General features: G+C 39.6%; 2 protein-coding genes across 2 annotated transcripts in view; one reads left to right on the top strand and one right to left on the bottom strand.

Annotated features, from left to right (window-relative positions):
• LOC107288723 (acylamino-acid-releasing enzyme) overlaps window positions 1-17,216 on the top strand; it is a 24,874-nt gene extending 7,658 nt beyond the window's left edge. Inside the window, exons 9-25 of the mRNA XM_015817367.2 lie at window positions 1,436-1,602; window positions 3,219-3,356; window positions 4,499-4,590; window positions 5,115-5,155; window positions 5,423-5,544; window positions 6,291-6,351; window positions 6,593-6,687; window positions 7,245-7,296; window positions 7,864-7,952; window positions 8,445-8,583; window positions 10,370-10,459; window positions 10,853-10,933; window positions 12,031-12,119; window positions 12,760-12,953; window positions 13,270-13,372; window positions 14,124-14,230; window positions 16,625-17,216. Coding sequence (XP_015672853.2) covers window positions 1,436-1,602; window positions 3,219-3,356; window positions 4,499-4,590; window positions 5,115-5,155; window positions 5,423-5,544; window positions 6,291-6,351; window positions 6,593-6,687; window positions 7,245-7,296; window positions 7,864-7,952; window positions 8,445-8,583; window positions 10,370-10,459; window positions 10,853-10,933; window positions 12,031-12,119; window positions 12,760-12,953; window positions 13,270-13,372; window positions 14,124-14,230; window positions 16,625-16,739 — 1,775 coding nt within the window. The 3' untranslated portion in view covers window positions 16,740-17,216. The remainder of the gene's footprint in view (window positions 1-1,435; window positions 1,603-3,218; window positions 3,357-4,498; window positions 4,591-5,114; window positions 5,156-5,422; window positions 5,545-6,290; window positions 6,352-6,592; window positions 6,688-7,244; window positions 7,297-7,863; window positions 7,953-8,444; window positions 8,584-10,369; window positions 10,460-10,852; window positions 10,934-12,030; window positions 12,120-12,759; window positions 12,954-13,269; window positions 13,373-14,123; window positions 14,231-16,624) is intronic.
• Window positions 17,217-18,899: 1,683 nt separating this feature from the next.
• The window catches only part of MST1 (macrophage stimulating 1), a 39,262-nt gene continuing 30,674 nt past the window's right edge, over window positions 18,900-27,487 (bottom strand). The window contains exons 14-19 of the mRNA XM_015817368.1: window positions 27,346-27,457; window positions 26,426-26,503; window positions 24,175-24,321; window positions 22,295-22,401; window positions 20,501-20,640; window positions 18,900-19,867 (exon numbers count right to left, since the gene is read on the bottom strand). Of these exons, the coding sequence (XP_015672854.1) occupies window positions 19,706-19,867; window positions 20,501-20,640; window positions 22,295-22,401; window positions 24,175-24,321; window positions 26,426-26,503; window positions 27,346-27,457 (746 nt within the window). The 3' untranslated portion in view covers window positions 18,900-19,705. The remainder of the gene's footprint in view (window positions 19,868-20,500; window positions 20,641-22,294; window positions 22,402-24,174; window positions 24,322-26,425; window positions 26,504-27,345; window positions 27,458-27,487) is intronic.

Genomic DNA, 27,487 nt, shown 5'->3' with positions numbered 1-27,487 from the left:
ATAATTTAGACAATTTTCCAATATGTCAATGGTACATCATTTTATAAAATAATCTCTTTTAGATTATAACAAAATGAAAATTTTAGATAATTTAACCACATACCTTCTCACTGCATGTATATTGTTTCCAGAGTTCTTAGCTCATTTTATCATACATTCATTTCAAATTTCAATAAAAGTTTATACATTTTAACAATTACATGTACATAGTTCAATTTCAAATTTGTCTTCTGTTGCTAAATTCCAAATATTCCAAATAACTTTCTCAGAGGCTCTAGCCTTTCTTGAACAAATTACTCCATCCAAGTCCCCTCATTAAACACCAATTTTCATACAGTAATCCATTAATTTATCCTTAAGTCCTTTGCATAAAATAAAGACTTCCCTCTTCCTGTCGCTACAGAAAGAATGAATTCAATATTTATGGCTGGTGTCAAAGAAATAGTGATAGTTGAGAAGCAGCAGTTGCTTCTAAAAAAAGGGATGAGGAATTCTCTAATTACACCACAAGACAGGCCATATTTACAGCTTTAATGCAGTGATGGCGAACCTTTTAGAGACTGAGTGTCCAAACTGCAACCCAAAACCCACTTATGCATCGTCGTGTGCCGGGTGGGTGTGGCTCATTGGGTGGGTATGGCCCATTGGGTGGGCATGGCTGCAGTGGTAACAGCAGACTGGGTGGGACTAAAAAGTTCAATCAATCAATTCCAACTTTGCAAGATCTTTTTTTTCCCCGCAAAAAGTTGAAATTGACTGATTGAACCTTTTTTTTTTTTTTGCACATGGTGGCAGAGGCCTAAAGTGAAAAGGTTTTATAAAACCCAGCTGAAGGCCTAGAACTGGGTGACGGCATGCGTGCCCACAGAGAGGGCTCTGAGTGCCGCCTCTGGCACCCGTGCCATAGGTTCGCCACCACTGGCTTTAATGTTATAAACCAGAGTTTAGAATGCAAGCCCTCAAAAGCCAAGCTATGTTACTTGAGATTTCTTCTCTGGCTTTACTGAATATGCTACCTCTCAGTTAACAAAATCCTGAGTTCTTTAAAATGTGACAAGCATGAAACATTTGCACAAAATAGCCTATTTATAAGAAAAGAGCCTTTTCTTACAAAAGGCACAATTTAACATAAATTACAATAGTTATATAAGCACATGGTAATTTTCAACTTTGGTTACTGTTTTTCTTTACCAACAATATACTAGAATTAAGTGAAACAGCCATAGTCATTTAAGGACGGTAGGAACTGCTATCGTGTTGAATTGTTTTATTTACTTGCTTTATTTAAAACATCTATATACCGTTTCCGTGGAAGAAATTTCTAGTGCGTAAAACAGATCCACTTGCAACCTGAGAAAAATCCCTTTGCCATAAGCGATAGATATAACTTGGTTTCATAGCATGCTTTAGCTTCAAAGTTATCTTAAATGCTTAGAATTCTGTAAAATAGTGCTAAATACAGTAAAAGAAGGGCCCTCTTTGATGCAGGTAGAAGTTCCAGGTAACCAAGGAGACACGGTATCTCAAGGACAAGTGACAATTGAAACTCATTCTTATCACAACAGTTCCTATCATGACAAAGAAATGAGTCGAACTTTGTACGTAATTATTAAAAATATTGCAATCTCACCTAATTTCTTACCTTTAGCCTATTGTTAAGTAACTGCCTATGTAATTGCCTTCTAAACTGCATAATACACATAATCGATTTTAAATGCTTGTAACCTATATATAATCCTGGAATCTTTATTCTGGGCTGTTGGCCCCCAAAAGCTTAAGGTCCAATAACACACTATATTGGTAAACATAACAAAATGATGGTTTGGATCCTCTCCTGTTGTTTTGGTAAGTATACTGGGTGCTGTTTCTACCATACTTCTCAATTTAAAGATTGTGAAGGGATTACAATAAATGCTCATACAGTATGTTAAGCCATAATTTGTTTATTCATTTTACTAGCTAAATTTATGAATTGTGTTAATGCACAATCCTTGAATCACAAGCAACAGTGGGTAGATTCAGCTAAGTGCAAATTAAGCAAATCACATTAGGATTTAGATATAATATATGAATCAGGAATCAAATGTTCGTTCCCTTTAGTGGTTTTAGAAAACATCAATTCAGGCAACTTGTGACCCACAGTTTACAATCAGCATATAAGTTCCGCTAGCTTTTTTAGTTTGGTCAGGTGATCTTGCAAACCTGTACCTACACATGTTATTTTCTATTTCTATCCTACCACAGAGCAGTTTCGATGCTTTGCTTGGTCCAATTCAGAAAATCAGATTGTGTATGTTGCAGAGAGAAGGCACTCTGCAAAACAACAATATTTCTCTCAAGAGGAATTCACTGAAGGGCTGGAGGTAAATAAAGAAAGCCATAAAGGTTTACCTTTCTTTTTATTTGTTTTATTTATTCAAATAACTGAACTATGTCAAGTATCTTACGGTCCAAGAGCTTATTGGTAACCCTTGCAGCAACTTCAAAATAGACAGGGCTCAACAGATAGGTTGACCTGCTAACAATATTACCACTGTAGTCTTATCAGCTGCCGCTTCCAAGTCATCTCCAAAAACAACCTTGCATGGAATTTGTTAGAATATCCAATCAACCAAGAACTGATCGAAGCATTAGTTACTGTAATAAGAACATTATAAATCCTTTCTTTTGGCCCGTTGCATGTTGAATTTCTCCATGTACCTAGAGGCAAATGTAAGCTCAAGAAGAATTGTACAAAATTCATCACAGCATTGCATCATTGTGTTCGGCTCCTAGAAAATAAGTTTGCAAATTTTAGATTTCAAATTTGACCACTATCCAGACTTACTAGTGTGATTCATGCAGCAAGCCTTGGGAAAAAAAGCTATAATTTATATTCAGTAAAAGGAGTGCTCACGAGGCTAGGATACTGAGCTGATGATTGGGAGGCCCGCATTTGAGATCCAGTTGTTACCACGGAATGGGGTGACCCCCTGTCATATGATCCAGTTCCTGCCAACCTAGCAGTTTGAAAATGAGTGATCCCAAATTGATAGGTACTACTTCAATGGGCAACTTAACGGGGATGTGAAAGGAGCCCAGGCAATGGTGATGTCACAGTTCAATCCTTTCAATTCCAACACGATTGTAGTAGTATTTATATTCAGTCCTTGCCTATCTTGTGAAAGACTACAGATATATAGCTCTCTAAAATACTAATTGGTCTGATTACATTCTAGAATGATCGGTTTGTGTACAATGACAACTGGGGAGAGGCACTGGGGGACAAAAGTGTCCCTGTGTTATGTGTGTTGAATATTGAAACCAGTGAAGTTTCAGTGCTAGAAGACATCCCAGGGCACCTCTCCCCTGGGCAGGTTAGTATGATGCGGCTTGGTACGTTAGATTGGGAAGAAGACAAAAACAATATCCCAGGTCTCCATTGAAGAAGTATTACATTGGGTTTTTTTTGTTTGTAGAAGCATATTTAAAGAGAAATATTCAGGATGGGAGGCTAGGCTGGGTCTTGGAAACTGTTCTGTTCAGCTGAGGTTTAATATGGCCCTTGATATTTTGCCTCTTTTATAAGTGCAGTTTCTATACATTATTCCCATACTTCGAATAGGTAATATTCAGTGACCTCATAACAGGTGCTGTGAGTGTGCAAGGATAACTTTGCATTAAATAAAAAATACTTCTTATGTGCATTTGTTAATCTGGGGCAAGATGTTATCACATTAACTCCCCACCCACGTTTATGCTGCTACTTCCAGATGGATCATTCTTAACTCTATTAATCATAAAGCATTTGTGTCAAGAAAAAAAGTGAAAACAATCAGAAATTTTGGAAACAAAGTGGAAATCTACACTGTTTGAAATTGTGAAAAATTCAGTTCATGAGGCATGGTAGTAGCATGATTTTTTTAAAAAAAAAAAAATCTCACCTGGCATCAATCATACATTCTGTTTTCTTCCAGCTTTTCCTTTGAAGGGAAAGAAATAGGAGGAAATCTAACTGGCTTAGATTTTTAGTAGGAAATTAGTTAATTGAAACCATGCAATTGCATTTCCTTTAAAATAAGAAAACAGCTTGAAACGCTGCTTGAAAATACTGTTATTCAGTACTCAGTCTGACATTCCTACTGTGCTCCAGTTCAACTGTATTGCTACTGTTGTCACTACTGAAAGATGTCTTGGCCTTTTATGCAAGTTTAGATGAAGCACAGAGTGGCAGCAGGAATCAGTTGGAAAAAATTGTTCCCCTCTGGAGTCCCTTTAGTATTTGCAGGACTATTTCCTCCCAAGCTTTTCTATCAGAGGGAATGAGTAATTGGAGAGTTACTACCAAACAGGAGTTCCATGGATTGGATCAGCATCTAGCAGATGATCTTTTTGAAGGAGCAGATCTCCTGTGTAGCATTCTTCAGATTATGGAGGAAGATTGTGGTACATAGCATTGCCTAGCATTTAGTGCTCAAAATATCGCATGCTAATACTTTGGCTTTACTTCCCTGGCCAGGCTCTGTGGTCCCCAGGTGACAAGGGAATAATATTTGTGGGCTGGTGGCATGAGCCATTCAGATTGGGATTAAATGCCTGCTCCAACAGAAGGTAAGTGAGATCTCACAGGGTTCATGAGAACATGTTATAAACGTGTATCTCATTTTTAGTGGGCCAACATGAATAATTACTTTTAAAAAGTCAACAGGTTTTTACTCAATTCTGAGATTAGTAATTGTTTCTGAAATTCCTCTATATGGAAATTACAATCGGGTTTTAAAAGCAAACTAATGGGGGGGGACGAACCCACCTTAATATCTGCCTTTCCTTAAACAGGATAGCCAAGGCCTGCTGCCAGTCCACACTTCCAAGAAACTGCATAAAGTATCATCCCTAGAGTTGCTTAATTCATGGGTTCTATTACCGTCAGCAGATATGACCATTTCCTTACTGAAAAAGAGATTTTCGGCTTTCAAATCCTTAGTCCTATGTCACTTTCTTTTAAGTAAAGATTGTGAACATTGGATCTTGTTGTAACATGTAGGGCTTCCTGTAAGGCTGGCATGATATCTGGGTTGGTGGTGAAAAATGTTCCCTTCAGGCAAATCTTCACCTGCCCCCTCTCCCTGTTATAGGTCAGCTCTATTTCTCTTCGATCTGTCTGAAAATAGCTGTGGTAAGTCATCTCAGAGATTGTTTTGAATGTCCTAAAGGTAAAAGAGTACTTGAAACCTCTCCTTAAACACTTGCAGTCCAGAGAATATGTTCTGCTTTCCAGAGTCTACCACAAATTGGTTTACACAATTGACTATAGTCCTTGACTTATGACCAATCCCACCGCGACGCAAACCGGAAGTCTCTAAATAACTTTTCTTATTGTCACATATGTAGTTGCCCTAAGACACAGCTCCATCCTCAGCTTTGCACCCCATTCTGATTGCAGAACTATTGACTTCAGATGATCAGTCAGTCTCTTCTCCCCGGCTCAGCCCTGACCAAACTCACCTGATCTACTTGGAGGGACCAGTATTTGGGCCTCATCGCCATTGCTTGAAGCTACAGTTGGTGAGTGCCTGAAAATATGTTACCTGTTCCTGTCAATTAACTTAACAAGTGAAAGGAACATCAGTTCATCCTTTTCTTTCCAAAATTCATTTCCCTCAAAAATAATAATCATGCCCCTGCATGCTATTTCCACTCCTAAACTCTCAGCACTTCCATCTCATCTCTCAAAGATGGGAAAAGATGGGTTTTTCAATGGCCCAATACTGTCTCCCTCCCAAATAACGGTTTATTCTCAAAAGATTTTTTAATAAGCCACAACTAATTCGATTCAAACATCCTAACTAAGGCATAAAGTACAGTTTACAAGGCTGGGTTCGCTCGGTACACTAAGCCAAACCCATCACATTGCTTGGCATGATGTATAACTTTATCATAAAAAACTCTCAATATTTTCAGTCAGAAGCAGTGGTGCTCTGTGAACTAGAAATTATATGAAATATGAGGCCTAGCATATTTGAAAAACTGACTTCCTAGAAGGATGTCATTGATCAGTTACAGTTAGAAAAGTAAATTATGATATCTTAGCCAGCTGGTATAGAACATTTTCAGTCACTTGAAATTGCTAGGCAACTTTAATTGTACTCCAATTTGGAATGAAAAGCAGGCTGAAAAATATAAGGGCACATAAAATCAATGTCTCTTGTTCTTGTATCTACAGAATGTCATCCCTGATTATCATTATAAAATTAATACTGCAATCTAAGAGTCAGGAAAATTTTCAATGTGCAATCTTCTCTCCTGCTTAGCTCAACTGGCAAACAAAGTCCTCATATACAGTAGTGGACATAGTCAGAACTGCCATAGCTGGTAAGTCCCCATTTCAGAGAATATATATTCCAAATTTGAATAATGTTTTGTGATTACCCTCCATTTTGGTTACATATCTCCATTTTATGTATTGTTTTATTGCCACATGGACTCACATAGGCAGTTATGGGTTGTTTTTAAAGTCTGAAAAAGAAGAATATTTTAGTAAACACTAGAATTTTCCTTAAACTATGTCTCTGGGATGAAATATCTTAACAAACTCTTCATTTTTTCTTTAAAGGTTTTTATGGGATTTACTCAGGAGCATTGTCCATGCATTGCTGGGCGTCTGATAATCAAAGGATTTTACTTAGCACTCCTCAGAGGAGTAGAAAGGTAGGTGGATGCCAGCAGAAAATACCTCGTGTATATCTGTTCCTACCCAGCACTACCCTGCAGAAAAGCCAAACAGAAAGAAGTGATAAGAAAACGAAATTTATGTGATGAAGAACAATTGGTTTACAGCAGATGTCTTAATGTATACATTCTGACTTAGGGGCTTGGACCAGCATAACTCTCAAGAAGTAGATCAGAAGGATAATTAATATGAGTTTTCTAGCTCAACAAAAAGTTGAATCTGGATTTCCTATAACTTATAAGACACTGTTTTACAAGAAACTACAGAAATATGCAATCCATTATTTTCATCTAAGATGATGAGTCCTGTGGATTACAAAGATTCTTAGAAGAAAACTTCTGTCTGTTGAAATTAAAGATGAAGTTAAGACTGAGAGATTAGTGCTCAATATAAAATTTATTAAATCTTGGGAGAACCCATCAGCCTTGTAATTTATGTTGAGAGAGAATGTGAGAAAAGTGTTTTTCACCAGTAAAATCATCCACACATTAATCAACTAAGTCCACAGGCATAATCTTTTTACCATCTTTTGCAGGAAGTGTTAGTTGTGGATACCAAATCAGGAAGTGTGAAATCTATTACATCAGGTACAATATAATCTTGGATTTTGTGTGTTTTGTATGTATGTGTGTGTATGTATTCGAGTCAGTTTTAACATGACAAACATGCTCATCTCAAAGGAGGGCAATTTTTGCTGCCTTGTGCTGACTCCTGATTAAAATCTAAATTTCAGTGAAGCCAACAGTTCCTTTACCCTTGATACCTTTTTCTTTTTAAAAGCTTCGTACCATTTCTCTATATAGATCAGGGGTAGTCAACTTTGGCTCTTTTATGACTCGTGGACTTCAACTCCCAGAATTCCTGAGTCAGCTGGCTCAGGAATTCTGGGAGTTGAAGTCCACGAGTCATAAAAGAGCCAAGGTTGACTACCCCTGATATAGATCTTAATGCCATACTGGGATTAGAGTACATGTCCAACAGGTTTTTTTTCATTTGTTTCTAAAGAAACAAACATCAAGTATTTTCCTCCAGAATCAGATTCCTCTCCCACTTCCCTTCCCACAATGGTCTTTGAATAGGAATTTTCATGCATTGGGTCATGAATCAAGATAATTAAGATAAATCTGAAATAATATCCTTGATATTTTGCCTAGGCACCTCAGAAGGTAGCTGGACTCTACTAGGAGTTCAGCAAGATCTGCTAGTGGTGAGCTGTTCATCTCCCAATTGCCCTCCAAGTCTGGTAAGAAAATTTCCTGTGCAGGTGAAGATAAGGGTTGCCTTGAGCTTCCATTTCCCCATTACCCTTTTTTCCATGGAACCATGACAATTCAGAGACTTTGGTAAGCTATCATCATTACTATACTTTTTTCCATATACTGTACTTGCATGAGATATTTTTGGTTGTCTTCTTTTTTAAATAATCTTTAGACGACTTCAACTAATCCTCCTTCCCTTAAAGAAAATCAGTTTGGACATTCATATGTTTACATTATGTACATCAACATACAGTCAAATGAATTCTTCTTAGTCCAAGCTCTGGTGCCCTAAAAAAAAATCTGTTCTCAAAATAGAAGTCTGTAACAGACATAATTTGCTACAAAAATATACATTCTGACAAAAATGAGGACAAAACTAACTCCCACCCGGCCACATATAATGCTAAGAGGTTGTGTGACACCATACCATTCAAGGTCAGTGCTTCTAGTAACAGCCTATTATATCTGCTTTGTAGAGGGTGGGTGTGCTCCCACCTGCAGGGAGTGAGCTGGAACTACAGTGGATCAGTGTGGAGGAATCTTCTGTACTACCTGACATGGAATGGAAAATCCTCACAGTGGATCCTGCTATGTCTGAGAAGGGCAGCCCATACAGTAAGGAAGCAGGTTCACAGAGCTTCCTCCTAGACTTATGACTATCTCACTTGCTTTGCTAGTTGGCTGGAATTTATTGTGGGCTTTGCATTTAGTGCTCCTAGAAGATGGAGTTAGACTTGGTTCCTGGACATAGTAAAGAGTGCAACTAGATTTATGGGGATGATTAACAGTTACGGACAGCTGTGCACAGTGGTGGGATTCAAATACCTGAACAACCGGTTCTATTATGTGATGCAGGCCTGGGCCTCTGATGTCTAGAACGAACTTACGGAAGTGGCATCATGCCCTTCCGGTGGGCTGTTCTAGGCCTGGGAGACCACCTCCCGGGCCGTTCTAGGCCTGGGAGGCCTCCGAGGCCTAGACTGGACTTCCAGAAGCCAGCCGGTTCTCCAAATTCAGATAAATTTAGCTACCGATTCTCCTGAACTGGTGCGAACCAGCTGAATCCCACCACTGGCTGTGCAGAAGGGTAACATTTTAGCCAAAAATAAACTTTAATCTGTTTTTGGCATAAAGACGAGACTCATTGTTCTCGATCACTGGAAGAATCCAAATCAGAATGAAGAGGGTAAAAAAGTACGTGTTGCATGCATTTAGATTCTCAGCCCATTGTGCTGCTCTCATTTCATTTCCTAACTTAAGGACAGGAGAAGGGAATTCCATAGAATCCTGTTGTGTGCTATATAAAATAGAGAAGCTCTAAAAGGCACAGGTGTCAAACTTGCCATGTCACGTGACGTGTTGCGATGTATCGCGACTCTTTTTGCATTGCTGGCAGTTGGGTGGGCGCAGCTTCAGTATGATGAAACCGGCCCGCCGGCTGGCAGTTTGATACCTCTGCAGTCTAAGGCATTAATAATTGATTTGTAACAAACTGAATTCCTTTGGTAAATCATTTGGAATTGAGCTAGCTAGATGGCAACATTTAGCCAACCTTAGCCAATCTCAAAAAGCTAAGTAAGATTGACTTCTTTGGATAGGAGGCCATCAGGAAATTCCAGAGCTCTTGCAAGATTGGAAAATCAAAACAATATTCTGGAGTTTTCTTCTTTTATTCATACACTTTGCTTTCAGGGCTAGGTGTTGGTATTTCTGGTATTTCATGCTCATGTATTTCAGCTGGTATTTAGTTGAGAATCCATAGAAAGAGTCCCCCCCCCCCTTATTTTGATCTGTATTGTGGTCTGAAAGCCATTTTTAATACCATTACATATTCAGAGGACTTTTGATGTAAAGCATCATACTCTGGGATTTCTGCAAATAGGTGACAGTGCTGGTCAAAACAAATTACGTAGAGTCACATCTGGTTTAATACTCAAATGAGAGACTTTCCGGAGAGCCATAGGGTAGACCTGGGTCAAAAACAACCATTATGGGAGAAAGCAATGACATTTCAGTTTTGCTTTCAAGAAAGTTACATAGACTTGTTCATAAAATTACCAGGATTCAAGCTTGACTCAGAAAAGACTTAACCTTGTTTAACCACAGAAAAAGTGCACTAGCCGCTTCAAGGCAAAGATTTGGCCATTGTTGAAGGAAACAGTTTTTTTAGGATATTTATTTGTGTTACATTTCTTTATCACAATTGGGATTTAGATTTTCTAGCCCAAAAGCAAAATGTCTTGATTCTTTATAATGTAGGAGTATATCTTATACTTGGGGTTGTGAACAGGAGGAACTGACAGTCAAAGCAAAGGAAGGATGTACTTAGAAGGCTGATTTCCTTTGGTCACTGAGGTTTGAAAGATAGCCTTCGAAAGCTCACTTTTGACCTTTCTTATAGCTGACCAGTCATTTGAAGCCATATTGCTGATTCCTCGAGGAAGCAAACAAGGAAAAGAGGCCCCTTTGCCCCTTATGGTTTCTCCACATGGTAAATCACATTCATTCTTCTCTTTGGCCTGAGTAAGCTATTATATGTGCTAACAATTAGTCCGAGTTTTCTTGCTTCGTTTTCATTTTTTTCCCCAGGATATTATCAAAGCTGGTGAGGGTGTCTTTTGAGGCTCCTTGAAATTTAAAGGGGCAAAAGTTATTAGACAGAGCTGCAGTTTGCTGCTTTAATGAGTTGGGCCACATTTCCAAGAAAGTAAATGTATTTTGTTGATCAGGATTTCGAGCCTCTGGTTGTTCCTTTTTTTTTGCCTTCAACTGTAGATTTCTGTTTTCTTATTAATAAAGAACTTTCCAAACTCTCAGATCACTTTTCTAAAATTGGAAAAAGAAGCACCAGTTCGTTTCTGTATATCTGCCATTTTCTTTCCAGGTGGTCCACACTCAGTTTTTGATGCTTGCTGGCGTCCAACTATGGCAGGTCTCTGCCGGCTGGGTTTTGCTGTGCTTCTGGGTAAGTAACTCAGGATTCCTGCATTTAATTTTCTTTGCCTTTCTAAGGTTTTATCCAAAGTGACACTGCATGCATTTTACTACAGGTAATCCTCAGTTAATGACCACTTGTTGGTGCTGAAAGAGTGGTTCTTATAAGCAGTTCTCAGTTTTCTGGCCATTGGAGCAGTTGGCCCAGATTTCCAACCTCATAATGTCCCGCAGTTATGAGATCATTATATGCGACCTCTGCAAGCTTCCAACAAGCAGTCAATGGGGAAACTGGCAGAAAGTTGGAAGTCATGGTCACATCACGTCCTTGCTTAAAGACCCACAGTATTTTGCTTGATGTCAATGATGGGGGCACTGCCAGAACTGCCATTGCTAAAGGACATAGTCACATGATGTCACACTTTACAACTATGTTGCCCAACAATGGTAATTTTGGTCCCAATTACCCTTGTTAAGTGAGGATTACCTGTATTTGTGAAATGATCCTGTGTGCAGTGCTTCAGATAATTAGATTTTACAAAGGTAGACTTTTCTTCAGAGGAATCTTGTGATTCCTTGAGAGGGTCTTTTCACTTCCTCATTCGCTTTTGCTGTGAAATAACTTCTGCTAGTTTGAAGCAAATTACAAAAAAAAGGGCAAAGCTACCAGGAAGAGTAGAAATTGGAAGAGAAATTCTTTACAGCACAAGGTCCAGAAGAAGAGGCTGCTACAAGAAAGCAGCAGCCAAGTGAGCTTAGATGCAAGGTCTTACAACACTGTTTCACTTCCTTATTTCCTTCCTTCCTTCCTTCCTTCCATCCTTCCTTCCTTCCTTCCTTCCTTCCATTGGGAGAACATGCCCTCCATGAAATGCACATCCAGAATCTTGCTGTCTCCTCACCTTTTTATTGAGGTGGTATCAACTTTCACCCTACAGTTTCAGGAGTATAATATCTGCTCTTTCTTAAATGAAAACATTCCCATCACAGTATTCACTTCAGAATGAACAATGGGATAGTTAGAGCAAAACTCTGATGGTTTAATAGTACATATAATTTTGATTTATCAGTGGAGATCAAACTGGAGCTGCCCTTCACTTACTCTTGTCCTTTGTTTTGTCTAAACAGTAAATTACAGAGGTTCCTTGGGTTTTGGCCAGGACAGCATTGATTCATTGATCTCCCGTGTTGGAGTACAAGATGTGGCGGACACTCAGGTCAGTCTCCTTTGTTTCTTCATTTTTTCCCCCATTCTGTGAAAGAAGCCTGGGGTTAGGCCAGGTTTAAGTCTAGAACTGAAGGTGAAATTATTGTGTAATATTTTGTCCTCTTTACAATGGTGGATAATCTGCCTTCTTTTTTGGGCTAGGAGTGCAAGCTATGATCACAGATATGGTGACTGCAAGGCAGGTCTGTAATATAGAATGGTCCTGCCAGAGCAGGACTCCTCTTTTCTCCATTCCTTTTGGCTTCTCTGCACAGTTGGATGAATTGGTCCTTGGAAGATTCATCCCAGCCAGTTTGATGCAGTGCTCAGGTCACAGGTATTGGAAGAGCAAATTCAGTATTTTGAGTAGCAGAGCATTACTGGCATAACGTTCATAATGTTCCTGTCTTTCAGCATCCCTTTGAAGAAAAAAAAAATCTTTCTCTTGCATAAACAACAGATATTTGCTGAGCTTCCTAGGAAGAATGATTAAGAATCTTATACGTATAGCATGAGCATGACAAGCCACAAGTTCAGTTTTGTGATCTGCATTGCACTCTGCTGCCCAAGAAACTGCTTACTGCACCAGGTCTAGTTGTGCAGCAGCCTCTGAGATACCACCTGCCATTTGCTTAATGTTCCTCTTACAGCTGGCAGTAGAAGCGGCACTGCAGATGGACATCTATTTGGACCCAAATAGAATTGCCTTGTTGGGAGGCTCTCATGGTGGCTTTATCTGTTGCCATTTGATTGGTCAGTTTCCAGAGAGGTACAAAGCGTGTGCAGTCAGAAATTCCGTCACCAACATGGCCACTCTGCTGGGGACCTCTGACATTCCTGATTGGTAAGAAGCATGCCTCCTCAAGCCAGCCCAAGAGATTGGCCTTTTTGCCTCCCATCCATTTACAAACCCGGTTTATACATATGTGGAGCCTTTTGCCAATTTCATTTGAGCATGTCTCTGTTACATAACTTCTCATCCTAATTCAGCTCCTATATAGATCTGCCTGATCCTCAATATTCAGGCACCACACATCCTCCTTTTTCCTTTCTGAGCCTTTAAACAAATGCCATTTCTCCAATTGTCTAGCAATCAGATCTTCTGACACCTCAGTACAGGCAGAGGTCATGGGGCTAAATATTGTGTACACTTTCCCCAGGCGATACGCTTCTTTAGGTCTGCCATATTCCTATGAGCGGATTCCTACAGAAAAAGATCTGTCTGCCATGCTGCTCTCCTCCCCCATTATTCATGCTGCAAAGGTAAGTACCAGTACGTGGAGATGCTGATTTACTGCAGAACCTCTGCCTCTAGCAAACATCTTGCGGGCGGGGGTTCCCTCTATTTCATGTCTAAAGCCTTATAATTAGATATAAAATATAGGCTCACAGTTCAGTGTAAGTCGTGCTCAGGCGTAGAATTTAGAACTGTGCTGCATTTCCAAGCAGAGTCCAGATGGGCATTTGTAGGAAATGTTTTAACGCAGACTCAAGTTGATGGCCTAAATGTCCCCTTCCAATTTTTTTCATTTCACTGATTGATTCTGTGCCATTAAGTCAATGTCAACTATTAGCAACCATCTATTTTTATATCATATGGCTATACATTGGTCAGAATGTTGTAAGCTGCCCTGAGAGGACTTAACTCTGAATAGTAGCTTATACATTTCAATAAGTGCATGTTTTCTGACAACTCTACGGAAAAGAAAGACTGTGCATGTCTATAAGCTTATGTCTGTCACTACTGATGTGTGTGCCTTCTCAATCAACTAGAAGGCTGTTGTGAACCAACTTGTGAATAACAGGGCAAATTGCATCATTAGCTTAATTTGAATAATTCACATAGAGGTATTCTGCCATTTAGAGTCCAACATTTACTTGTTTTACTATATTTTGTTTGAAAACAAATATGAATAAACTTGCTTGACTCAATATTACAAACTATGTGGTGGGGGTTTGGGGGTTGTTGGTTTTTTTTTTGCTGGTTACTTCTTGGTTTTTCCTTCTCCTACAGGTACGAGCACCTCTGCTGCTGTGTGTTGGTGCAAAAGACCGGCGAGTGTCTCCATACCAAGCTTTGGAATATTACCGTGTGTTGAAAGCTAGAGGAATCCCTGTGCAGTGAGTTCCCATTTAATTTATTGAGTCAAAGCAAGAGAATGTCTTCTTGACTTTTTTGTTTGGACACATTCCATGGCCATATATCAGTGATGGCGAACCTTTTAGAGACCGAGTGCCCATAAACTGGCCCCACCCTCGCTCCACCCCCTGGCCCACCCCTGCTCTGCCCCCATCCCCTGCCCCACCTCTCCACAGGGCCACTCACCGCCTCCAGGGCCCACTGCAGATCGCCCAGGCAGCCCAGCAGCGCTATGGCGGTCACGCCCTCTGCCCGTGCCCTGCAGCATCAGCTGTGCACAATGGGGTGTGAGGGCAGAGTCTTGTCTACGCTGCCTGGCTGCCATGTCCTTGGCTGCGCTGCTTCACATGGGCCACACTCGGGCGACTATCCTTCAGGGGGGCTGCTGGAGAGGAGGGGGTCACGGGGGGAGGTGAGGCTCGGGCAACGGCACGTGTGCCCACAGAGAGAGCTCCGAGTGCCACCACTGCCATATATTGTGATTCCTGATTCCTGTACTGTAGTGGATTTGCCAGCAGAATGGAGGAACAAAACCAAATTTGAATACAAGTAATCCTCGCTTACTGACAGTAATTGGGATCCGGAATCAAAAACAAACAGTGCAAACAAACTACTGTTCTTAACCAAACTGGACATCCAAATTAGATGAAGCAGAAGGCTAGCCTGTATGTAGGACTTGTGAATTCTGTAATAAGCAACTGGTAACTAATACAGATCCCTTATCCTAAGTAGAAGAGATACACCAGTTTTGTATCAATTGCAATTTCTAGATAATGTTTGTGCAAGTGTTGCCGCATGCAAAATTGTGACGTCGGAGTCAAGACAAGATCTGATCTAGGCAAGAATAAGAATTGCAAAATCAGATCTGGCCATAGGTGGGTAAATGTGCTTCTCACCACAGCTATCCTCTGTAAATTCAGTGACAACATAGGATTAAGAAACACCTAAGATCTTGTGTTTTCACTTTTAGTACTGCCCTATGTAAAACAAGCCAAAACCTAATACTGTATCCAGTTTCTTCTTTCCAACAGCACTTCCCTCTTGTTTTCATTTAATTAGAAGGTGTATCATTCACCCAGGCCTTTCTGGGACGTAGACATTGTTTATGCTTCTTGGTGTTGGATGGTAAACAACAATACATCTTAGAGGCATCAGTATGCCCTGGAAGTATTAGATGGAATCCCACTCCAAGATTCCAGATGATCTCTCCACTAATTGTCTGTTGACATTGACTGGCATGGGAGACAAAATTGAATTCTGTGGGACAATACAAATAAATGGGCAAGGGGTCAACAGCATTCCTCCAGCATTATCTTTTGACTTAATACTTGAGGCTGAGTTCCAGACTCTCTAGAAGAATATCATCAATGGGATTAAATGGTACTGAGAAATCCGGGAGAAATATTAGGGTTTCCATCAGCATAAACTATCTACTAAGTCACTCAATATTATATCTTGGCTGAAATAAGCAATATCTAGATGCATATTGTATAAATACATAAGGATCACCATTTTCTGTTTCTTTTCCCAGGGATAGAATGTTTGAGTTACATTACACAGATCAATAATAGTATGAGTCAAGGCAAGGATTTCTTCAATTGAAATATTAGACACAGGGAACATAACCCATTTATGTGGTGACATTGATTGCCTCCCTTAATTAGGGGTTCAATCCTTTCCTGGATAATTTAATCAGCCATGAACAGCATTGATTTAATAACCTTTATCTCTCAATTCTTTGTCCATATCCTCAATTTACAAGCTAGGAAGAATGCAGAGTAGCAGGCAGCATCAGAGATTATATTGTAAATTGACCCAACCAAATGCAAGTAGAACCAATGGAGTTTATACACAAAGAACACAAATGACAAGTTGCTGAAATCTGCTGCTACAGCCTTTTTTTTTTTAGAAAGCAAGAATAGCAGGAAAATTATATGCCTTAGTGTCCAACTTCCTTGTGTGTGTTATTTATCGGATAATTTTATTACAATTGATTATGCTGAGAAATCATATGCAGGGATCCTTCAATATTTTTAAAATTAGATTGGTTTGCAATTTGAATTATTCAAATCGCAAACCAAATCAGATAGATGGAATAACAGTGAATGCTGAAGAGACAACCCCTTGTAAAAAGGCAGGGAACCGCTTTGGCAATGACAGATGACAGAGAAGTTGACAGTAAGAATAGATTGGCATAACTTCTTTAAAAAATAAATGACATGTGTTTATTTTAAAATGAGTGTACTGTCAGTACTGTACTGTCTTTACTGTCAGTCAAAGCAAAGAATTTTCCACAGCAATTAAGGGATATTTTTAAAATATGCCAAAGAACTGTTTAAAATATTTTGTAAAATACTTCGGTATTTTTTTTACAGACTGATGTGGTATCCAGAAGAGAATCATGCCTTAAGTGGAGTAGTAGCTGAAGCAGATGTCTTTATGAACTGTGCCCAGTGGATCATACATCACCTTTCCAGAAAGGTAGATTGAAAGTCAACTGCCAACTAAATATGAAGACAACCAAGTTGCTGAAAAGCAAACTGTGTTTATGTATAAATGTGACAGGAGTTTCTTTTTCTCCACCTCAACATGTAATCAGATTGTGGGCATCTGAAAATTCTTCCCTGCTGATAATCCCTTCAGAATGTTTTTGAGGAATTCTGCTGATAATGTTACAAATATCTACTCAAATCCTAATTCTGATTGAAAAATGGATTTCTGATAACTGGCCTTGCAAAAAAAGCCCTGCTATTAGATTGCTAACTGATATAATCAATCAAGCCAACTTTTTATTTGAATAAATGGATATGCTGACATAGTCCAAAGGAAATTCTCCAATAAGGCTTCTCATTTGCAACTGAATATTTTTAGTGGGTTTTATATGTGAGCAGGACTCGGCAGTAATGATATTTTGATGATTAATTAATGATTAATGATATCCACTCAGAATTGCCTGAACCAAGAGATGAGTGACAAATAAATTTAATAAACAAGCAAATAAATAAATACAAGACTGTTTTTATTCTTTCCCAGTTCTCTGATTAAATATTTGTTGCTTTTAGGAACTTCTGATGGAAAATGCCCACCATTTTCCTGTATCAACAAACATGGATATACTGCAAAAATATTTATCTTTATCATAGATATTAATGATACATTCATTCACCAGTGATGGACTCTTATGAAGCTGTAATATCATCTCACACAAGAGATGAATCTTGGTGGGGTTGAGGAAAATAGGGGAAAGTTCTGAAGAAGACAGACAGCAAGGTCTAAGTGTGATGTATGACTCTGCCATGCTGACTCAATATTGGGAGTAAACAGAAGGGCAATGTTGAGGTGAGGAAGGATCCTAGAGGAAGCAGATGGACACTTGGCTGTCAGGATATAGCACAAAACAGTATTTTTGTGGGTTGCATCTGATAATGAAACTTTATCCTTGATTTCAGCAGTTTTTGACACTATCAACTATATTTTTCTTTTGGACTATCTTTGAGTAGAGGTGGGGGGACCACTGATTGGCAGTAATTCTTGTTCCTGAAAGGTCCGTTCTAGATGACGGTGTTAGGAGGAATCTATAATCTTGACCACCTTCCAACCTTTAAACATGTCTGTATTTAAGTTGTTAAGAGGAAAAGAAAGCATCGGAAGCAAGAGGGATCTTGAGTATATCCAGGAGCAGCAGCTTAATTTACACTGAAAAAATCTTCTTCTTATTCCTTTGGAAACAGACTTTCCTGACCATCTGATATCTCCAAATAGGGCTGGAATTTCCTTCTTTGAAATTGAGATGCCAATGGAGAGTAGGATTGTTGTTTTGTTTTTGCTTTGTTGTTTGTTTTTTGAAGCAAAAAAAATGAGTTGACATGTTCAGGTCTGCTCATGAGCTATCAGTCAGTAAATTCTTGAAACTGCATTTTTTCCTGGAGTTGCACAAGATCCAGGCACATATGGTTTAAGGTGATGGTGATAAATGTGACATCAGTCGTCCACACCTTCCAAATCACCTTTCTATATATTCTGTATATTTCTTTGAATATACATTGATCCACAATTCTAAATACTGTACTGTGAGTAATACTGTGAGGCAAATATTTAATTTGGTTAGGAGGCAATTTAGTTGCTATGTTTCTGTTCCTAACATCTGGTACTGGGAGGAAATACAATAAGACTAGTGCTTAAGGCATTTTTAACCAGAACATGGTTAGAATTGTCTTTAATTTTATCTATTTGAGAGAATTTCAATTTGTTGAATTGAAAATAATGATCAGAGACAAAGTTCAGTACAGAGCCATGAAAGGAAACTGTAACTAAAGATATGCTGAGTTTGTCTCAACATATTCACTGATTGGTAACCAATATTCGAATAAGATCAGATATCCTTTCACTCAAAACTCTACTGCTGGATTTCTACAAATACTGGCTTTTTAAAGAGGAGATTTTGGTGTCCAAAATCCTTGGTGAACTGCTACAAATCATCCTACATCTTATTTCCAAAGCCAGGATTTCTTTAATGATATGAGTGATATTACAATGAACATGACAGCAGTACTAATTCTTATATCAAAATTTTGGCCTCTGTAAGAATGGCCATTTGGCATGCAGTTGCTACAGACAATATAACTGTGATTACATAAGAGAGATAAAATGCAGTACAATCATTTGTGATAGCTATAATTTATATGTTATTGGAGAAGTAGTGTTTCAGAGAATAACAGAAATATTATGCTGTTAAGATAGAAAAACTATCAGGTTTTCCTGGACTACAAAAATGTCATTTCAGATGTGAAAAAAAACTTGAACCACATATAGGTTAACAGAACTATAATGCACCAATACATTAATCATTAACATTTTTAAAAAACCTAATGTCTGGACTGCAAAAATAAAGATGTCGTATGAAGTTTCGTATGCTGGTTCAGAGGATAAAGAAGTTAATTACATTCAGCTGCCTTGGACAATACCTCCCATGAACCCTTGGAGTTGGCTATGAGTTGCAATCTGGAGAACACCAGATCGCAAGTGATAACAAAAAGAGAGAAGGAATCAGTTTTCAGAAAATCACACTTCAGAACCTATTTACCAGAAATTATTTCAGGACTTAGAAATGGTGCATGTGTTCTAAGGGAAGCAATATTTCCTTAAAACCTGGGGAACATTCAGCCTCAACTGAACTTTTAATACTGATGACAGAAAAAAGAAATTGCAGACAATGCCCATGTGAAATGTAAAGTCAAGGACTGCTCCAACGAGGCGGCTATGGGTAAAAGTCTTACATATTGAAGCTTCTGTCCATGAATATATCCATTGAAAGAGCTATACTCTTGGATAACAACCAACCAGTCCTATCAAAAGGATATGGATGATTTAATAATGCAACACATTAGCTTATGCTTAGTTAAAATCACATTAGCTTAGCCACATGTTCAGTGACTTTGTGACAAATATACATCAGCTCAGCTCAGCCTCATCACTTTGTTGATCCAGTCAACATACATGGAGATTCGGATGAAAGTGGCAGGCACGTCTTTCCGGGCACATATCCGCAATGGGGTGATCACACCTTGTAGCACCCAGCAATCTTGAGTCAGGCAGGCCAAAGGACCTCCAAAATCACCCTGCAGACAAAAGACCAACTTGAGTCAAAAGCAAGCTCGAGCTTAAGGAGCACAGCAACACTTGACAAGGTACATGGGTTGATTTTCTACCTCAGACTTTTGTTCAAACAGCTTCCCTGACCTACTTGCCTTGACATAATTTATCTGCAGCTTCAGTTTTCAGTTTATCTTTTGGGGGACTCTTTCCCACTGCTTATCTTTTTTTTAAAAAACCAAGAGATTGGCAACTTTTTAGGGGACGTCATGCAATCTCATAAGTGCCCATGCCCATCTTCATTTTTTTTTTAGATCAGTCTCACAAAATTGCCTAGCCTGAGATATTTTGCAAGAATATTGTAAGATTAGGTGATTTAGGAGATTAGCCATTTTTCAAAAATAAACGTGTTTAATCAAATTGTGGGCCTCTTAGGCTGGGGTTATTGCAGGTACCATGTTTTTGGCCTTTCTGTAAGGCTTGTCCAAGTTTCTGTAAGGCTTGCTCCAAGTTTTCTCACTTTCCAGACGTTGGCCTCTCATTTATATATTTACTTCTCTCAACCGGTCACTTGATGGAGTTTTCCTGTCATCAACCTTGATCTCGTTGCAAGCCAAGCAATTCAATTCAATACAAATCCACCTCCCTGTCCTGCTCACCTCACAGGCTCCCACGCCAACCTTCAGTGCTGATGTACATAACTCATTGTCCTTCAGACGGCCTTGAAGGGCCACGTTGCAATTTTGATTGTTCATGACTGGCAGCCTGGCCACGTTGAGGACATTGTCATTCCCAGTTCCTGTGTGCAAAGAAGAACCAGAGCACTAGATAACGTGTGAGTTATGGACCTTTATGATGGTGAGACTGTCTTTATGGTGTGCTGCTCTGAGAGTATTGCTTTTGTGGTTAGTATTTTATGTGCTGGCATCTTTAAAAACTTTTGAGCTTTTATAACAGAATCAGTATGTATGTGCTAGAGTGTATACTTTTTATTCCTATATCTACTTGCTGTATTGAAAATATTTGTGCTGCAGATTATTATGATATTGTATATTTCTCATCTAATGTAACAAACTGCTAAGTGAACAATATTATTGGCCAGGCATATATAAACACTAATAAATAATCAATTCAGTATTATTACCCACATCAGGCAAACCGTCCCAACAATATGATAGCCTTTCAAAATGCTAAATATCAAGATAGTAGTCAGGATACGTCAATATCCCTTTAAAAATCTGTATTATTTAAATGAAAATGAAAAAACAATGCCAGTAAGTAATTATCGAACTCTGTAGTGCCATGATCCACTCAAATTTCAAATAGGGCAAATTGATAATATTCCAACGGGATATTTTTCATCACCTTAATATGAGTTCAGGAATCTGTTCTAAATAAAGTTTCATTGAAATGCGTGAATCATACAATAGTTTAGAAAATCTTCCATATAGGGAATATCCTTAACTGGAAGGATATCTGGTTAATAAAATATTGGAAATTTTAGTCTTGATTAGTTTTCTGAGAGATTCTCGATATGGAAGATATTCTTATTTATGTCTTCACTTTTCTAATAACTTCATATCCCTTTGGAATTTGCATAGCGGCAGTAGAGAATTTAGAGAGGGCTTTTGTGCTTCCTTATTTAAAAAAAAAACCAAAGAATTAACATAACTTAATCATGTTGTATATGAAGATGCTTTTGGTTTATAGAAGTAGACAAATTTCATAACTGATCAAACACTATTCCAATTAACAGGTATCAGTTACTATCCTAAACTCATTGGTCACATTTCTGCTTAGAATTGGGTCAGTGGAGTAAATTTTGTATTCAGAGTTCCATTAACCTAAATAAGCAATTCCTAAAAAGGAATTGATAGCTCAGTTTTTCAATTTGTACTCCATCTGGACAAGCTGACTATCTACACAATGTGGAGTACAATCCTGTCAGGGCTGTGATTTTGTTTGCACATGCAAACTTCAATTCCTGGCAATCATGCTCCAAGTTTTCTCTCTCACTGGACAACAAATAAAAATGTGAAGAGGAATATTACCTAATCCAGAGGTCCCCAACCTTTCTGGGGAGGCGCCTTTAGGAGCACATGCACACACGCAAACAGGACCACAAGCGCGCATGATATTCATGGTGACGGTATCTCCTGCACAACACTTGTGGTGACGCTAAGGCCTGTGCAACGCTTGTAGTGCATTGGCCAGCCACTCACACAGCCCAGTGGCCAATAGGCCACTGGCTGCTAGTGGGCTGCGGCCCACAGGTTGGGGACCCCTCACCTAGCCAGTTTCTGACAACTAATGGTTAAATTGTCGTACACTTTACATCCAAGGAAAAATCCACATTTTTACTTCCTTGTCCCAGCAAGATAGAATTCCTGAATAAGAGGTTGGACCAATTGAACTCGATATCCCCTGAAACCAATCCTTTTTCCAGACTGTACCTCCAGTGCTACCCCATCCTGCAATCTCACACTCGGTGTCCTCAGGCACAATGTAACGCTCAGGTGGAAGGCAGATCAATGCCACACGTTGATTCAGAAGTGCAGGCCTGTGGTGAGAAAGAGCAGGGAAAAAGCAACAAATTCACACCTCTGTTCTGTACCCAGAAGCCACCTCAAAGTGCTGACGTATTTCAAGCACACCCAAGCTTGGCTGGTTGTCGGCTGATGCCGGCATCACATCCATGACTGATCTTTCTACCATGAACAGTGATAGCCGCTGCATGAGGCCTTCAGCAAAAGCGTCAGTAGGAGGGAGCTGTTTTCAAGGAGTCATCACAAGCTTGGGGACTGTGAATCTTACCTGGAGCAAGCCTTTTAAGTTTTTATTCTATTGAATTCCTTCTTGTAAACCAAATTCGTGGAAGCCTGTTTTCTTGTAAAAGCTACTAATGGATTATTCCTGTGTAACAGTTTCTTTAGCAACTTCAGTCACCAAAGCAACTTTCAGCAGAGAAAGAAAAATACCCCATACCGGGAAATATCTTTAGCATGTAACACCCTTTGCCTGAAAGCTTGGTTCTGAAAAAGTTATGTACATTCTGTCTTCTCAGTCCCAGGGCAATTCCCACTTGCACCTAACCACAGCCTAAATCTGCCCTGACTATCTCTTTCTCCACTGCACCCGCATCATGTTGCCTTAATTTCATCCTCAGCTTAAGGCACATTTAAGTCAACCTAGTGGCTAGCCCATATTATTATAACCACCATCCTTATTTTAATACCATCCAAAGGAAGTAGGTGAATAGTATTAGGCTTTGTAACCTGAGGGGAAGTCAGATGGCAGAACTCAGAACAAAGGCAACAAATCTACTTAGAGATGGGCAATGGGGTAGTAAATATTAAGCTAATCATCAGTTCAAAAAAGGGTTGGGAGCACTGTAACATAATGTGGGTAAATGCCTACTGATGAAGTTGAGTCAGCATCACTGCCAATATCGATTTCCTGCCCAGCGTCATTTTTGCTCTGCTTTGCTCTGCCACCCATAGCACAGTGCTGACTAGAATATATTTTCTAAAAGTGCAATTATGTATTTGTTCATAAAGGTTTTTAAAATATGAGATCAGCCTTGGGTAGGATTCAGTTCCTGAAGCAGGAATATATCCAACAATTAAGAGCAGAGACAAGAATAAATAGCATTTCAACATAATTCCCGTTTCTGACAAGGGATGCTTTTGATGGTAGGTTTCTTCTAGAGGAGATGTGAAGAAATCAGCTTACCTGATTGAGAATCACTGAACCTAGTAATTTTAATTTAATTTTCTTGGAACTGATGGGGAAAAGAAATCTAAAACATTACCTGCAAAGTTCAAGGAAGGAAGCTGTCTGTCAGTAAAAAAAAAAAAGAAATATCTTCAAAGAGTAAGATTGCTGCCAAATTTAATCTTGGCCCTGTATAATCCAGTCTACCTTTAGACATTCCTATCCTGTCACGTCTCTTAATTGTTTCTGTTTGTGAGCTTTTTTTGCAGCATACCCCCATCTTCACCAGTTCCTTCCCCACAAACCATACAGCTTAGGATGGAGGGTGGAACACCTTGACAGATTGGAAAACTCTGTTGTCCAAGGTTAGTACATCCATTACTGTATGCTAACCGTGTGAAATTTTGAAAATGTTCCTCTCCTTTGCCTTGTTTCATAGGGTCCATTCTGATTCTCCACCTCAATGAGATTTCTCTACAACAAAGTATGTATCTTGCAGTTCCCAAAATATAACAGTGCAGAAGACCCTATTGAGGAAGCCTTGACCTTCGCCTATTAGAATGTTAACTAAGTTGCTTTCATGCTACATGGGATACAGAATATCTGAAAAGTCACTCACCTCTCCAGTTTCAGCATCACCACAAGTGACTCAGAGGGACCACAGACAATCTTAATTATAGGAATGGCCTGTTTGTTTGGGTCATTAGGACCAGGGTTCTTAAAGAGCGTTCCAAGCAAGACATAGTAACCAATTAAGTCAGCATCACTGCCAAGAAGAGGAAATAATAATGGTTACAAGGTCACTGAAGCCTCTCCCTAAACAGAGGCTTCCTAAGTAGGAAAAATTAATAGGATATGAATCATTTCCGTCTGTCATTACACTTTTCTGCAACTATAAAGGTAGACTCCTTTGAGTTCTGCTGACTGTGGTCACATTTATATAGCAAAAATACAGAAGTGATTCATCACTGTCTTCTTTGAATAACATTTTGGCTTTCCAATCCAGTCCATCACTTGGGATTTCCTGATAGTTTCCCCTCAAAATATTAACAAAGTCTAAACTGCTTAGCATTTTCTGAGTTCAACCAAGGTCAACTAGCTGCTACCCCTGTTCTACTGGCTGCACCTACCTAGATGTTGATCACTAAGTCTGGGCACTCTTCGAATCTCACCAAAGTGCCAGACAGTAACCTCTCTGCAACAGAACGGAGCAGATACCATTGTTTCAGATTCCTGCATAAGCCTGAGAAAAAATGCTGCTGTTTTTAGGAGATGATTCGTTGAAGCGATTTTTAAAACAGTGCTATCTCTTTTCAGATGTGAGAACCTGGGAAATAACATACCCTCGTCAACAAATAGGACAAATGCTCTGCATTTGTTTTCATAATCATTTTTGAAGCATGCATACATTACTCTATTAATTGCTCCTATCGCTCTTACAACAGAAGCTGAGTAATCTTGGGACTTGGACTGGCGAGACTCAAATTCCAGTCCCTACTCAGTCATGACATCAGAGGATAATGAACACATGAATACCACAGGCTCTTTAGAGAAGAGAAGGAAGCGTACCATGGACAAATAATAATAATAATAATAATAATAATAATAATAATAATAATAATAATAATAATAATAGTAAAGTTGGAAGGGACCTTGAAGGTCATCTAGTCCAACCCCCTGCTCAGGCAGGAAACCCTATACCATTTCGGACAAATGGCTGTCCAGTCTCTTCTTAAAAACTTCCAGCGTTGGAGCATTCACCGCTTCTGGAGGCAGGTTGTTCCACTGGTTAATTGTTCTAACTGTCAGGAAGTTTCTCCTTAGTTCTAGGTTGCTTCTCTCCTTGATTAGTTTCCACCCGTTGCTTCTTGTCCTGCCTTCAGGCGCTTTGGAGAATAGCTTGACTCCCTCTTCTTTATGGCAACCCCTGAGATATTGGAACACTGNAGAAAGTACCCATAGCTTGTTTTAGATTGATTTATTTATAGATATGTTCTCAGGCTGTTCTCTGCCTGTTAGCAAACCAAACTGTTATTTGGTTACATTGAACTCAGACTACAGAAGAATGACTGGTCAGCCACTTCACTTGGGGCGCTTACTTCTTGGGGCAGCCTCTACCCTGTGGCCTTCTAGAAGTGGGGCCTTCAACCCTCAGTAACCCGCAAACAATATTGCCATTCCTGAGAGCTGAATCCACTTGTCTACCCGCTTGTCTCTGTGCTGTAAGAAAGTGCTCAGCAAAACAACAAACAGGCCTATTTGCTTAGTTAAACATGCAAAGTACTCCAATGACTCAAAGCTAGTTATGCTCTGGTGTCTGTGAATGGCAGCTGTTCAATATATAGGCCTACAGATTTATTTAACATCGTCTATTACTGTATTTTATTTATATCCCATTTTTTGGCCTACATCCCCCAAGAGTGCTTCCAACTATAAGCAAAAGATAGATAGTATGTGTAAAAATCAAAATGATCTTTTTTATTAAAAAACATTTTCAATAGAATATAAAAAAGGACAAAATCCTCCAATACACCAGAACTAAAGCCATTAATTCCTCCACCATGCAATTTAGAGATCCTTTCTGGCCTCTGAATATAAGCCAAATTTGAACATCAGACAGAAACAAAATGTCAGTAACCCTGTGGCTGTGTGGCCTGGGAAAGTGCTGAATGTAAAAGAAAAAAAAATGATTTGTAATTGACAACTTATTTTTTTTAACTCTGTTGTACAGATAAAAGCTAGCACAAATGAATGGAAAATAAGAAAGAAAAAAGAAAAAAAAATAAATCAAAGAAAAAAGAAAAACGTACAAGAAAAGGGGGAGGGGGGGAAGTAACTTCTAATACAAGCTTTGCCAGAACTCCGCTTACCAGGAGGAGAAACACAGCCGGGTGCTGATTACCCACTGCTCTTTTACCAGGGATCCTCCACAGAAATGGACTCCTTCTCTGGAAAGCAAAAAAGTGGCACATGTCACAGGAGCAAATAAACCCCAAAACCTGCCTCTTGGGGGAGTGGGTCCAGGTTATCTGCAACATCCAGCTTTGCAATAGAAGCATTCAAAAATGGTTGTGCCCTATGCACCCCTTTCCGGTCTTCAGCAAAAAGTGGTCCAAATGCACAAAACAGCCTCATAAAAACATGTCGTCGTTTTCCAGGGAAGCATAGAGAACTTTCCTATTTTGCAATCTTTTATGAGCTGCCAATCCAGAAGACAATGAGTAATGACACTGATGGTTCAAAGCTGCTCACACAGTTACGATCTCCTTCTTTTAAAAGAATTACTAAGGCAGTGGTTCTCAACCTTTTTAATGCCGCGACCCCCAACCGGTCGTAAGTCGAGGACTAAACCGGTCGTAAGTCGAGGACTAAACCGGTCGTAAGTCGAGGACTAAACCGGTCGTAAGTCGAGGACTACCCAACCGGTCGTAAGTCGAGGACTTTCCCTGCCCGGGAGCGCCGCACATGCGTGGTTCCGCCCCCTGCGCCGGCCGAGGCATAGCTGGCAAGCGGCAGAGACGGAGCAGGCCGACCACCAGCTGGCCCACCTCAAGGGAGGTAAGGCACCCGCCGGAAAAGGGGGGGAAAAATGGCAGACAGCCTTGCTTGGCGACCCCCGTGAAATGGTCGATCGACCCCAAATGGGGTCGCGACCCATAGGTTGAGAACCGCTGTACTAAGGTGATTGTTCTCCCATCAGGATTCATTCTCTGCTTTTCTGTGTAAAGTATCTGTAGCCAATATTTTTTCGCACCGCCTGACCTCCCATCACCACTCAGATTCTGCTCACCGATTGCGAATGCTGACTGTCCAAGGTGAGTTTCCAGGTTCACCTCCTACAATACGAGCCCGTATCGATATTCGCTCATTCCTCCTACCACACTGGTCAAAAACCACATACTCTGCAATCAGAAAGTCAAGTCATGACATAT

The sequence above is a fragment of the Protobothrops mucrosquamatus genome, unplaced genomic scaffold, assembly GCF_001527695.2.
Source record: "Protobothrops mucrosquamatus isolate PMUCROS unplaced genomic scaffold, P.Mucros_1.0 scaffold579, whole genome shotgun sequence".
Classification (NCBI taxonomy): Eukaryota; Metazoa; Chordata; class Lepidosauria; order Squamata; family Viperidae; genus Protobothrops; species Protobothrops mucrosquamatus.
The sequence above is the reverse complement of the archived record's forward strand: the minus strand, read 5'-3'. Positions and strand labels throughout refer to the sequence as shown.